This window comes from Lissotriton vulgaris, unplaced genomic scaffold, assembly GCF_964263255.1.
Source record: "Lissotriton vulgaris unplaced genomic scaffold, aLisVul1.2 SCAFFOLD_852, whole genome shotgun sequence".
NCBI lineage: Eukaryota > Metazoa > Chordata > Amphibia > Caudata > Salamandridae > Lissotriton > Lissotriton vulgaris.
Genome location: NW_028252101.1, coordinates 455,567 through 470,582, shown reverse-complemented (window position 1 = coordinate 470,582; position 15,016 = coordinate 455,567). Strand labels below are relative to the sequence as shown.

The 15,016-nt window shown below is 48.1% G+C and overlaps 1 protein-coding gene across 3 annotated transcripts in view; it reads right to left on the bottom strand.

The window, feature by feature from the left end:
- EMID1 (EMI domain containing 1) overlaps positions 1-15,016 on the bottom strand; it is a 451,838-nt gene that overhangs the window by 63,284 nt on the left and 373,538 nt on the right. For all 3 annotated transcript variants that reach the window (XM_086951002.1, XM_086951000.1, XM_086951001.1), the window contains exon 8: positions 894-1,040. In XM_086951002.1, the coding sequence (XP_086807128.1) occupies positions 894-1,040 (147 nt within the window). The remainder of the gene's footprint in view (positions 1-893; positions 1,041-15,016) is intronic.

Here is a 15,016-nt window from a genome sequence, read left to right as displayed (position 1 = left end):
TCTAGTACATGACACTTTCTGTAGGACATGATATCAGCTGGGGGGGAGGTTTAATGGAGGAGAACAGTAGGCTAGGTTGGGCTAGCTAAACATTTTATGGCAAAACTGCTTTCTCCTGCCAAGTAGATCACGTGAATACTACTAGCAGTAGGTCATCTTACCCACGAAAGCATAGGATGTCCTGGTGGAAGGGAGCATAGTTTCTGTATGTATGTTCATACAGTCATAGGCCCAATTCAAATGGATGCATTGCAAGGCCTCTGGAGCCAGGATGCCAAGTTCAGTGGTAGGTTTGGGGTGTCTAGACAGGGCATTCCGTCAGCACAACAATTACCTTTGAGGCCTATTTGGCAAGTGAAGAAGCATGATAACAACCACTGACAAGGACACCACCAGAGTAAGCAGCAAAGCTATGTATCACGCGTGTACCCAAGAAAACCTTCAAGGGACTTCATATTATCCTATGTCAGGCGCGAGTAGTACATCTAGTTCACAATTACCCTTTGCTTCGACGTAGTCCTCTATTTATGGTAAGAATAGGATTACTGCATTTAAGAGAGTGTGAGGAACACCTTCATGTCCTGTGAGGGTGCCCGATGGTCAGGCAGGTTGGTGTGGGGTTATCGCTGTCTTTTTCCGTGGGTATGGCTCCAAGACCCAGTGATTCCCAGCCTGGGGTCCAATATGGGGGCAGCCAAATTATGGCTGCATCATCCCTTTCTGTGTAGTCCGCTTTAACAGTGTGGCAATAAGCAAAGCATGCCCCCTGCTGATCATTACACATACATCCAGGTGCAAACTTGACCTCCTTCTCTGGGGCAGTGCTACTGCCCCTGCATGAGAGAGCCTTGCAGAGTCAAAGCCTTATGCAGTTGTCATCCAGACTAACTCACCTTGCTCATAGAGCCGTGAAATTGTGGGTCCGACTGAAATCCCTGGCCCGGGAGGGCCTGGAGGTCCTGGAGGACCTGAGGGGCCTGGAGTGCCCCGCTCTCCGGGAACACCAGCAGCACCATCTTTTCCTGTTGGTCCAGGAGGGCCTGCAATGTAGAGGAAATAAAGACAGAAAATCAGGAACAAGGACAGTCCTACAAATCCCACCCTTCTGTTGGTCTGGTCTCACACAGCTCTTTGCAGTAATTTAGCACCTTCACCACCCTAACTAGTGCTCAGGAGAACCATTCTAAAGGCATGTTTAACAGATGTGCTTATTAATGTAGTCTGTGATAGGGTACAAGGCAGGACGTTTCATTTGGGAGAATATTATAGACTTATCTTACCATCACCTGGTGCTGCCTACCTCGCTAAACGGCCACCTTGATAAAAGTGGTGCAACCTTAAGTGGAATTTGGGAGCCATCAGCTCATCTGGAGGGACAGCAGTGTAGGCATCTCTTTTTTATTTATTTGGGTCATTTGTAATGCACACAAATCATCCCCAAGGGGATCTCTCTGCGCCTGAGAAAGACAGGCAGTCATTAATGAGCAGATTAGAAAAGCCAGGTTTTAAGCCATTTTTTGAATTGGGACAGATTTTGGCATTCCCGGATGTGTCCAGGGAGGTCATTCCAGAGTTTGGGTGTCAGATAGGAAAAGGCATGACCTCCCATTTTTATCTTCCTGATTTTCTGGCAGCACAGCAGATAACGATTGCTGGATCTAAGCTGACGTGCAGGATGGTACCATTTAAGTTTATTAGTCAAATAGACCGGTCCCAGTCCGTGCAGGGACCTGAAAGCCAGGAACAACAGTTTAACCCGTTTACTGCAGCTGTTATTTCGGCACAGTGTGGGCGTTCTACAGAGTGACTAGGCTCCACCATCATGTGCCCATACTCACCATCATTTCTGGAGTCTCAACCCTCATATGTCCAGGATCAACTATCATGTGTCAAAGTTTAACTATCATATACCCAGGCTGGCACCCCACGTGTCATTATCAATTCTCACATTTCCAGGCTTAGTTGTTATATGTCCTTTCACAAGCATCATATGTTCACTGCAGCCTTGCATGCACATGTAGAGCATCATGCTTTTCTTGGGGCATGTAGGTGCTCTGGTAAGTCAGGAGCCGTTTCTTTGGAGAGGGTGACACAATTGAGATAAACTCCCAGGCATGACTTGGTAATGCAGTACCGTACTGCCATGTTTCCTTGTAAACCCATTGTTTTCCTCCAGTTGGCTTGAAAACCATGCACGCCTTCTATAACTGCTCCTTCTATTTTAGTTGTGCTGGCTGAGTGGTCAACAAAGATTCTTCATTTTCTGAGTGAGCTTTCCGACTGCTTTTTCAACCGAGGTAATGGTGGAAGAGGGATTCTAGTTCAAGGGAACAGACTTTTTACCTGTAATCTTGTGGGGAGGCTCCATACTTTGGTGAATGCACAGTTCATGAGCGATAAGATGAAGTTCATTTGGACATGGTGTGCATGATATACAAGATGGGTGGTAAACCCACCCATCGCCGATTCCTGTGTTCAAGTGCAATGGGACGAGATACCGGTTTGTGTCTGAGCTCCATCCATGTAGCACCTGAGACCAGTTCAAACTGGTCTGACTGAGGACTGGTGGCTCAGAATGCCACACAATCATTTTTATGCTAATTCTATACTACACGCCTCGAATGGAACCAAAGAACTTTTCAAGATAGTTAGAGAAATATCAGCTCCAATATGCTTGAGCAACAAAGTGGTGGGATCACTGACAGAATATCGACAGTCAGAATATCGACTTACTAAAATATCGATGTAAAAATATAGAATGCCAGAATATCGACTTCCTATGTACAAACAGGTACAAAAATATCGACTCCAAAATATCGATAGGAAAAAATATAGACAGTCAAAATATCGAATTTTTTAAATATCTTAAAAGTAATTTAAAAGTAATATAATAATAAATATAATTAATTTAAACATACTTAAAATACTTAAATAAACTTAAAATTAATAAATAATTAATGTAACTTTAAATTTTTTTATTTTTTATTTTAAAACATATATATCTATCTAAACATATTATTAACAAAACATATACAATATTTTTTCCGTAGGATAGCGAGAGGGTTAAATTTACTAATCCCACTCCAGAGAGTGCAACAGTAGGGCAAGCGTTGGATAGTGAGAGGGTAAAAATTACTATTACCACTCCAGAGAGAGCAACAGTAGGGAAAGCGTTGGATAGCGTAGGGGTAAAAATTACTATTCCCACTCCAGAGAGCGCAACAGTAGGGAAAGCATTGGATACCGTAGGGGTAAAATAACTATTCCCACTCCAGAGAGTGCAACAGTAGGGAAAGTGTTGGATAGCGTAGGAGTAAAAATTACTATTCCCACTCCAGTGAGTGCAACAGTAGGGAAAGCGTTGGATAGCGTTGGGATAAAAATTACTATTCCCACTCCAGTGAGTGCAACAGTAGGGAAAGTGCTGGATAGCGTAAGAGTAAAAATCACTATTCCCACTCCAGTGAGTGCAACAGTAGGGAAAGTGTTGGATAGCGTAGGAGTAAAAATTACTATTCCCACTCCAGTGAGTGCAACAGTAGGGAAAGCGTTGGATAGCGTAGGGATAAAAATTACTATTCCTACTCCAGAGAGTACAACAGTAGGGAAAGCGGTGGATAGCGTAGGGATAAAAATTACTATTCCTACTCCAGAGAGTGCAACAGTAGGGAAAGCGTTGGATAGCGTAGAGATAAAAATTACTATTCCCACTCCAGTGAGTGCAACAGTAGGGAAAGCGTTGGATAGCGTAGGGGTAAAAATTACTATTCCAACTCCAGAGAGTGAAACAGTAGGGCAAGCGTTGGATAGCGTAGGGGTAAAAATTACTATTCCCACTCCAGTGAGTGCAACAGTAGAGAAAGCGTTGGATAGCGTAGGGGTAAAAGTTACTATTCCCACTCCAGAGAGTGCAACAGTAGGGAAAGCATTGGATAGCGTAGGGGTAAAAATTACTATTCCCACTCCAATGAGTGCAACAGTAGGGAAAGCGTTGGATAGCGTAGGGTTAAAAATTACTATTCCCACTCAAGTGAGTGCAATAGAAGGGAATGTAAATACTTCATATATAAATATAAATAACATAAATATTAATACCAATTACAAAATAATTAAAATATTTTACAATTTTATCAAATAAATTAATTAATCAATTAAAATTACAAATAAAAATTAACTAATAATAAAAATTACCTACTAATACTAATTATTTACCAATTACCAATAAATTAATTTACAATATAAAAATAAATAAAAATTTGACACAAAAAATGTTTAAAAATGTGATTACTTACAATTAAATTACTTCCCAAGCTATTCCCCTATAAGCCCACAACCCGCTATAGAAAATAAATTACTTAAATTAACATATTTATCAATTAATCAATTAAAATTAATTACCAATTATAGTTTAATTATTTACAAAGTAATAATTAATTGAAAAATAATTTTAAATACATACCAATAAATAAAATAACATATTTAATTAATTATAATTAAATTACTTCCCACCCTATTCCCCTATAAACCCACAACCCGCTACAGAAAATAAATTACTAAAATTAACATATTTATCAATTTATCAATTAAAATTAATTACCAATTATATTTTAATTAATTACCAATTAATAATTAATTAACAATTAATTCTAAATAAATTCCAATAAATAAAATAACATATTTAATTAATTATAATTAAATTACTTCCCACCCTATTCCCCTATAAACCCACAACCCGCTACAGAATTATATTACACAAACATTAAAAATTAATATTAACCTACCTTAAATTCGATATTTTTGTTGTCTATATTATGTCTAGTCGATATTATGTCCATTCTATATTTTTGATTCAATATTATGTCCATTCTATTCGATATTAAAATTTTCTAGTCTATATTTTGGTAGTCTATATTATGTCTAGTCGATATTATGTCTATTCTATATTTTTTACTCGATATTATGTCTAGTCGATATTTAAAAGTCGATATTTTGACTCTATACCAAAGAGGTGGCCTCCCAGGAATTATGCGATAACATTGCTTCGCATTTCCTGGATAAAGTGGGGAAGATTGTCAGCTCACTTGCGGAGAATAACACAGACACCCAGACTCCTGATCTACAGGAGATGGAGGGGCCCCCGGGTCAGCTATATACTCTTGACAGTTTTCAGGCCCTTACTGACCCTGCTTTTAATATTGTGGCGCAAAGCATTTCTTCAGGGTCCCCACTTGACCCCTTGCCACAGAAAGTGTGGAAAACCTATGGCCAAACGACTTTCTCTTGGCTTAGACAGATATGCAACCAGTCCCTGGAAGAAGGCATTGTCCCGGGGGGATGGAAGCAGGCGGTGGTGACACCTCTGATTAAGAAGCCCACCTTAGACTCGACAAACCCGGTTAATTTTCGTCCAATCTCTTTGCTCCCTTTTCCTATTAAAATCCTGGAAAAGGTTGTAAGCAAATCCTTATCCGGTTTCCTGGAGGAACATCAATTGCTGGATAAGGACCCGTTCGGGTTCTGGCCGGGGCACGGGACGGAGTTGGCTCTGTCAACCATGATGGACAATTTACGAATGCGGGCTGACAATGGGAATGGCAAAGTGTTGGTGCTTCTTGATATGTCGGCTGCGTTCGACACAGTGAGTCACTCAATCCTTCTAGAGAGACTGGAGAAAATAGGGGTGAAGGGACGGGCCTTGCAATGGCTACGGTCCTACTTGACAGAGAGAGAACAGACAGTCACCTTGGCACCATTCACATACTGCAAATCACTGGTTACCCACGGGGTCCCCCAGGGCTCTTCTATCAGCCCTATTCTTTTTAATGTGTATTTGCAGCCGCTCTTTCCTATCATTAAATCGTTCGGGGTTGACTTGGTCAACTATGCTGACGATACGCAGCTGGCATTCTCTTTGGAGGGAAAACAGGCAGTCTCCTTGGACCATTTCCAAGAGTGCATTCGTCGAGGAGGAGCTTCGTGGGCGACCAAGATGGCCGCGTAAGCTCGGAGCTCCGTGGACCGTCCGACCCACCGCAAATATCCTGCCTGAAATCCTGATCCACGTTGGTGGAATTGTATTGCTGGTGGCCTGCTGAGGCGAGGACTGCAATCGGCTTCCAAATCGGTGGTTCCTGTGCAAAGTTACGTCGAGCTGAACTCCGCTCCGTGACGGTGCCATTGTCCCTCCGGACTTCGCCACTTCGCACGATCGGACTGCGTAGTGCCCGCCTGCCGCCCTCGTTGGTGGAGTGATTGTGTTCCTGCTTGTGCCTTCTACACCCTGGTCTTGCCTCCTTGGCCCCACCTGCCTTCCGGCTGCGGACCCGGACTTGTGGACACCTTGCCTTTGTTCTCTCGTGCCCATCATGGCGGGCAGAGGTGACCCGGACAGGACATCGAACAAGGGTGGCCGGGGCAAGTCGCAAACGCAGCAGAATCGCATTGAGCGATATGTGAATCTCAAGTCGCCACCTACATCGGGGGCCGTTTCTAAAGGGACCCCATCGACGAGCCCGCCGGATGGATCGGACCCCACCCTTGTGGACATCATGGGTGCCATCACGAGCCTCCGGGCCGACATGCAGCAACAGCACGAGACCCTGAACCACAAAGTAGACTCTATGGCCGTTGATATTACCCTTATAAGGGCCGACTTGGGCAAGACCAACGAGCGTGTGAAGGCGCTCGACATCAAGACCTCCAGCCTAACCTCCGACGTTTCCGAGTTACAGACTGAGGTCTGCAACCTGCGGATGACCACTGATCTCTTCTCGAGGCGGATGGAGGACTTTGAGGGGCGAGCCAGGCGGCAGAACGTCCGCATAGTTGGTGTACTGGAGGGGTCCGAGAATGCCGCGGCGGACCTATTTGTGGAGGACTTGGTTAAAACCCATTTGGCGCCCTCTGGACTGAGCAACTTTTTCTCAGTGGAACGTGCCCACCGAGTACCGGGTGGCCCGCCGAAAACGGGAGGTGCACTTTTATCCGGACTTCACCAGGCTGGTACAGCGCCAACGCTTGAGCTACGCGGGAGTGAAGAGGCGCCTCAGGGATTTGGGTCTCAAGTATTCTATGATGTTCCCCGCGAAACTCCGTGTTGAACATAAGGGACGTGCCCTTTTCTTTGACTATCCTGAAAATGTCAGTGAATGGTTGGACACGGTTTCGCCACATCGGGATGAACAGGAGGATGAAGTTGGGGGCGCCTCGGGCGGAGCGGAACGGCGAGACTGAGCAAGGAGCTGATGCTACCCCTGCCTCGAATGACTGCCGGAATTGTGACTCGTTAATTAACGGTCTCTCCTTCATTTACATGGTGGGTGGCGGGACGTTTTCATGGAGATTCCTTACTCCTCTGGGTCTTTCGTAGAGTAGTTAATGGGGCGACAGGCACACTGCTGGTTGGGGGGGCTTTTTAGTCTGATGCAGGGGTGCAGGGTGGGGGGTATGTTGGGGAGAGTTATCTTGTTTGTTGGTTTTTCCTTTCTTTCTTTTGTGTGGCAATGGGTCATTTGTGCTCCTGAACTGTATTTGATACGGGTGTCTTGTGGGACTGGGTGGGGCGGGCAGTGGGGGGATGGGGGGTAGAAAGTTACGAATTCTCAGTTGGAATGTTAACGGGTTGGGTGACCGAATTAAGAGAGGGGTGGTGATACAACTGATCAAACGTCACATGCCTGATGTTGTCCTCCTTCAAGAGACACACCTGGTGGGCAATGCTTGTAAAGCTTTGAATCGCAAAGGCTACAAAATGGTGGCACATTCGGGGGTTCTCTTCCGGTTCCCGGGGGGCGGGTATCCTCGTGCGCGCGTCCCTTCCCCTAGAGATAGATGTCACCTTGATTGATGACAGGGGGCGTTACGCTGCCGTGGCTGGGAGATGGGAAGGGCGTTCCCTCACGTTGTTTTCTGTATACGTCCCCCCGGGGCTTCAATCCAGTACCTTTCAGGACCTTGGTGGTGCAATCTTGTCTATGCCGGCTGGCCGGTTAATAGTGGGGGGTGACTTTAACTCGGTTTGCTCTGGTCTGCTTGATCGCCAACCGCCCCCGGGACCTACGTAACCCACAGATGTGGCTGTCCTCCTTTCTCGAGTCTATGGGCCTGGTAGATGGCTGGCGTCTTCTACATCCTACGCTCCGTCAATTTTCCTTTCTTTCGGGTGCACATGGGAGTCTTTCCCGCATCGATTATGTCCTCACATTGGCGTCGGACGCATTGGCCGTTTCCGAAGCCCGCTTCTTGGCGCGGGGCATTTCTGATCACTCCCCGTTATGGGTCTCTTTCGACTTTGGGGTGGTCTTGTCGGAGCGACCGGCCGCGGTCAATCCGTGGTATTTTCGTAACATCAAGACCCGCTCTCTCCTGGCCAAAGCCATTGATCTTTATTTTTCCGAAAACGTGGGCTCGGTTAGGTCGGCCGTTACGTTGTGGGAGGCCTTTAAGACGGTGCTCCGGGGTGAGGCCCAGGCGCTCATCGCTGAGGCCCGCCGGACTAGAGATTCTGACCTGCTGTTTGTTGAGCAGGAGGTCCTGCGTCTCGAGTCCCAGTTGGGGCCCGAGCCGGACCCCTCAGTCTTGCATACCCTCTCGCTGAAACAAGCGGAGTACCACGATTTGGCCGCGAATGCCGCACTCACTCTGGCCAAGGAACAGCAGGGCCGCGTGTATGATGTGGGCGATAAGGCTGGGAAGTTGCTGGCTTGGTTAGACAGGAGGGAGATGGCCAGTCGGGTGGTACCTGAACTCCTGGGAGACGACGGTGTGGTCCTTACGGACCCGAGTGCCATTGTCGACTCATTCGCTGGTTATTTTCGGGGAGTCTATGAGTCTGCTTCGGACTTTTCGGAGGCGGATTCGTCGGCTTTCCTTTCGGAGATTGACCTTCCCTGCCTTTCTGAGGACGAGAGAGCGGACTTGGATAGGGACATCACCGCTGACGAGATTGCTTTGGCGATCCGCTCCCTACGGACCGGAAAGGCCTCTGGGCCTAACGGCATACCGGTTGAACTGTATAAAACCCGCCCGGATGCGGTGTCTCCGCACTTGCGGAAAATGTTCCTGGAATCCTTTGAGAGGGGCTGTCTCCCCCTGGATCAGCGGCTGGCTACCATTGTGGTCATCCACAAGGAGGGTAAACCACGTGACGTCTGTCGATCGTACCGTCCCATCTCTCTCCTTAACGTGGAACCCAAGGTCCTCGCCAAGTTGCTCGCCAACCGGCTGATTGGTGTTATTGGCGACCTCGTACACCCTGACCAGTCGGGATTCATCCCCCACCGAAACACTGCTCTCAATCTACGTCGGCTCCACGGTGTCATGGCTAGAGCCCACACCCTCGAAGAGCCGGCTGTCCTCGCGTCCCTCGACGCCACGATGGCTTTCGATTCTCTCGAGTGGCCATACCTCTGGGCAGTGCTGTCCAAACTTGGATTTGGGCCGATCTTTGTGAGCTGGGTGAAGCTACTGTATGCGGATCCGATGGCTAATGTCACGGTCAACGGCCGCCTGTCGACGCCATTCCCCCTACATCGGGGTACTAGACAGGGCTGCCCCCTGTCGCCCCTTTTGTTCGCCTTGGCCCTTGAACCGCTCGCAGCCCTACTGCGTGTACATCCTGACCTACGCGGCATTACGTGGGCCCCTGGCTTCGAAGACAGGGTATCCTTGTACGCCGATGATATCTTGCTTTATTTGACTTCCCCCTGCAGGTCCCTCATTGTGGCCTGTGATGTGATCAGACTTTTCGGACGGTACTCTGGTCTGATTATAAACTGGGCCAAATCGTCCTTATATGTCCTTAAAGGAGATACTCCAAGACTTCCCAGAGGCTGCAACATTCAGATTGCCACACGCGGTTTCAAGTACTTGGGCATCTACATCTCTGGTAACCCCAAGTTGCGATACGACCACAACTTACTCCCTTCTCTCCAGCGTCTGCAGCGTGATGTAGACAGCTGGCGTAAGCTACCGCTCTCCCTCCTTGGCCGTGCCGCTCTTTTTAAGATGATGTCCCTGCCCAGGTTCTTGTACGCCCTGCAAAACGCCCAGGACCCTGTCCCGGCGCGCTACTTTCGAGACCTTGAAGGCCTCCTTCGGACCCTCCTCTGGGATTGCGACCCCGCGTTGCCATCCACAAACTCACGCTCCCCTGGTACGATGGTGGCATTGCTCTCCCAGACGTGCGCCGCTACTATTGGTCTTCTCAATTTGCTGCCCTCAACCACGGGTTCTATGGCCCTGTGGGTAGTCCCGGTTATGCCATGGATAGATGGCTGATGGGCGATGGTAACTACTATCGGGCCCTATACTCGAAGTCTTTCGACCGGCGGTTGACGGGCCCTACTCGGACGGCGGTCCACACTTAGCGGGCGGTCACTAAGGCACAAGGTTGGCAAGGCAGACTCACAAGGTTCACTCCCCTCTTTGATTCGGACATCCTGGGTAGACTATGGCACACCAAGGGGTTTGATAAGTGGGACCTCATCGGCATCAGCAGGGTTGAAGACATGCTCTCCAGAGGCTCAATTAAGACCTTCCCCCAGTTACAAACCGAATACCAGCTGGGCGCGACGGAGTTTTTCCGTTACGCTCAACTGAGACATGCGCTGCTCTCGGCCTCACCGCCGGACGGCGTCATTCCTGAGAGTTCCCCTCTGGAGGACAGGATACTGGATGGGCACATGCCGGACAGCGCGATCTCCCTTTCATATAAAAAATTGATTAACGTGCGCACAGATCTCCTCCTCAGCTTGCGGGACCAGTGGGTGGCGGATGGCCTTGAACTTGATGATGAAGATTGGCAGAGTGCGGTTTCCTCCCCTAAGGAGGTTGCAATTTCCTCCCGTCTTCGCCTCGTGCAATTTAAGATCCTGCACCGGGTGTATATGACAGGGCCTCGATTAATGCGCATGGGATTCTCGCCTGACGGTCTCTGTCGTAGAGGCTGCGGAGCTCTCGCCACTTTCTTGCACATCCTTTGGGAATGCCCAGTGATAGCCTCCTACTGGAGGAGAGTGCACCGAGTCATGGAGGAGGTTACTGGCGTGGCTGCCCACGGGGAAGCTCGTAGATGCCTCCTGAACGTATGGGAGCCTTCCGACCACAGCGCTGCGCAGACTAGGTGGGTGACCCTTGGGAACATGGTGGCCAAGAGGGACATAGCTCAGAAGTGGGGTGCGTCCGCGGCCCCCCTGCTGGTACAGTGGAAAGCCAACATGGACTGGTGCATGTTCCGGGAGAAGACGGTCTATGTGGCAAGAGGGAGACCTCAAACCTGGAATAAAATTTGGGGGGCATGGAATGAGTACAGGGGGGACGTGTGCTTGCCGCCTGAATCAGTCAGCCTGCATGATAATGTGTCACCCTGACCTGTGACGCCAACTGAGCTCTGATGTACTGTATTCTCCTGGTTCTTTCCCCCCCCCTCCTCCTTCCCATTCTGGAATCTTATCCTTGATGTTCACTTCCCTGCCTTTCCTCCCCTACCCATCCCTGACGCCCAGCTACACATTGCCTCTATTGCCATTTTCGCGCCCTCGGGCGCCCTTTTGTTGAACTTTCATCTTAAATATAAAAAATAACCTTCGATGATTATGTCTGAATCGTTTGGCACTATTTCTCTCCTGTTGCCCCTGCTGCCTTGCCTCCGGGATGTCAGGCTGAATAGCTGTGTGCTCTGTTTTGAATAAAGGTTTTCAAAAATTAAAAAAAAAAAAAAAATAAAGAGTGCATTTGTCAGACCGCAGACTGGCTGCGGAGGAACTCGTTGCAGTTCAATGGTGGAAAGACTGAGGTGCTATATTGCTCTCTGGTGAGGCTGTCTACGTATACTCCGATGGAGTTCAGGCTTACCCCGGAGGAGGTGCCACTCATTCCGGCCAGCACGGTACGGAATCTGGAGGTCCTAATAGGTAAGAACCTCCAGATGGAGTCACAGGCAACTAAGACAGCTAATGTCTGCTTTGGTCTGCTACGCTTGCTACGCCGGATGCTTCCGATCCTACCAAAAGATTTGCTCTCTTTGGTAGTAAGCAGCACAGTGATGAGCAGACTGGACTATTGTAACTTTGTATTTAGGGGCCCCTCAGCACATCTTTCAGGGGCTGCAAAGAGTCCAGTCTGCAGAAGCAAAACGTGCTGAATTTGCGGCGTAATTCATCTACTACCTCTGCTCTAAGAGAGCTTCATTGGATACCAATCAAGAAAAGGGTTCTCTTTAAATCACTCTGACAGGTGTTCAGAGCATCACATGAAAAAAATAAAAGAGAAATTTTTGAAATTTCGCCTGGGGCTGTTGCCTTCAGCGGCCCATTTGCCTCCATGGCTACGGCCACCGTCACCAACCAGATGCCGACTTTGTGGGGAAGGAAAGGAAAACATAGTCCACCTGATCACCACCTGTACCGAGCTCACTCAAGATCGTCGAGTCTTCTTGCGACCGCTTTTTAACTTCCATAAGATACGGACCTGTAGACAAGCAGTTCTGGCCTGCTTTAAAGGGGACAACATCCAGCTGAGTTGTCGAATGGTAAAATTTCTTGAAAGAGCCGAGTCCCGCTTCAAAGGCTTAACGGTACCCTAGAAGACCTTCCCCCAACATTGACACTTCTTGACTCTCACATTAGTCTGTTTTGATAAGATGCTAGCCCCTTTCTATTGGAATGTCGATATTTTATTCAGTATTCTCGTTTATTTCCTTCATGTACAGAATTTTAAAATTTTTTTTTTAACACGTTTAATTCAGATACATATTTTATAAATCGAAGTTTCTTCCTTTGTTAACATTGTAAAGGTTTTAAATAACCATGTACAATAAAGTATTACTAATTCAACATGGGATGGGCCCAATCCCTTTACAGGAAAGGTTCTCCTGGTACCTTCCTCAGAGACAGCTCCGGTCCTCTGGTGCCAGCCTACTGGCAACCACAAGATTTAAATGCTCCCGGATGGGGGGGGGCTTTCAGTGTGGTAGGGGCCCAGTTGTGGAATGAGCTTCCACAAAGGATCAGACAGATTGATTCTCTAACTGAATTCAGAAAGAGCCTGAAAATGTGGTTGTTTCCGAAATTCTGATCCATACTTTCTATCCCTTTGCTTGCCATCATGCTGATCAAGTGCTCTGATATCTGAAGCGCCAGGATAATCGTAGGGTGGCAGTAGCGCTATACAAGCTCAGATACAATACAATACAATACAGGACAACACCTGCAAGATGCGCTGCTCCTGCATAGAAGGAATGCGTACACTTTTACACAAAGGAAACCCTCTTGTTCTGGCTTCCTGACTAGACCACCTGAGAGGTACAAATATTGTTCCCCTCAATCAGCAGTTGCTTCATCTTAATTGGTCTGGCCATGAGGGGTGCTGGTCACCAGTAGCACCTTTCCTTGGGTGCTACTCGTGCTCCAGTTTGGATCTGCGAAGTCGATGTGAAGCCTTGCCTCAGTGACCTGCAAATAGGGGGATGGCAGCCTGCCTCCCTGTCTGAGGGGCTGCACTGGCCCTTCAAGAGGACGCAACCTAATCCCAGGAAGGCCAGCACATGGCCCAGTGGGTGGGAAAATCTTTGTGGAGGATGCTTCAGCGGACTCAGGTTGCTCAGGGCTCGGTTCCCAAACCACAGCATGCCTTTGGGTGCTTACTTCCAGAGACGTTTTAAGGCACGGGCAAAGTGGCAGGGAGCTCCGCTCTGCTACCTCTGCCAATCTTGCAGTCCCCATAGTGAAATTGGCATCTTGGGGAGGGAGAAGCTTCGTGACTGGGACAGTGAAGCTGCGGAACTCACTCCCAATACGTCTGAAGACAGAAAAGAACATCATGATTTTCCGAAAATCGCTAAAAACCTTGCTGTTCAACATGTAGTGGCTATCTCTTTTTTGCTCCTGTGCACAGGGTCGGACTGGCTGTAGGTGGCACCGGGCATTTCTCCGGTGGGCCGCTAGGGTGGGGGCCGATTTTGGGCCCCTGGGGGACTTTTTTGTTGCAGGGGCCGATTTTGCAGAATAGCTGCAAAATCGGCCCCTATAACAAAATCGACCGAAACCAGCCCTGGCAAACAAATCGGCGACTCCCAGGGGGCCTGGCTGAGCTCTTTGCCAGGGCCAGTTTTGGTTCCTAGTCCGGCCCTGCCTGTGCAGGCTCATATTTGAGATCTGAGCAGCCGCGCCTAGACACCTCCGGGTAGTAGTGCTCATAACAAATCCCAATTTCATTTAATTTCAAGTGGGCTCTGGCCCAGGGCCCCAGCCTTTAAGGGGGCCCCCTGATTGAGCCTGGTCTGTAATGCGAGTCTTGCCCCGATGACCTTGAATAATTCTTAAATTGATTGTTTAAATTCATTTTTAATATGGTTGATGTCTGAGAGTCTATAAGAGCCATTTTGCAGAGAAATGTTTCTATGTGTCATGTAATATTCATTAAAAAGTTTTTTTAGACCAAACAGCATCTTACATATGAGAAATGAGAGGGTATCACTGAGATTTTGCAGTAGTATTAGTGCACTCCTGTTGTGTTACATTATTGAAAACACACATCACTAGCCCTGAATATTAGGTGTAAATGCATTTAGAATTCGGACCAGTGTACCTGTGCACTGCCAGTGACCTGGCCAAAGAGGGCATGAAAGAGCTAAAATTGGATTATAAATTCAAAGCTGTTCCGAACAGGGGCCCCCAAAATACATGTGGCCCAGGACCTCACAATCCCTAAAATGTCCTTGCTTGCATCCCCTTTTTCAGGAACAGATGGCCAGGTGTGAGGGGCAGAGGCACCCATGGGAGCCAGTCATCCATCGGCCCGCGATGTGGAATCTGGAACCGATGGCTTGAGGAAGTTGTCTCAATCCCGGAACTGCTACCATCACTCTTGTAACCCTGAAGGATTCATACATTGATTTTTGCAGTGAAGGCCAAACCTGAATTCCTCAAACCGGTCATGACTGTGACTGGTTGATCCCGAGATAAAGGCCTATGAAAAACAAAGAGGCCAATGGGACGTCCTAATGGGTATTGGCCAA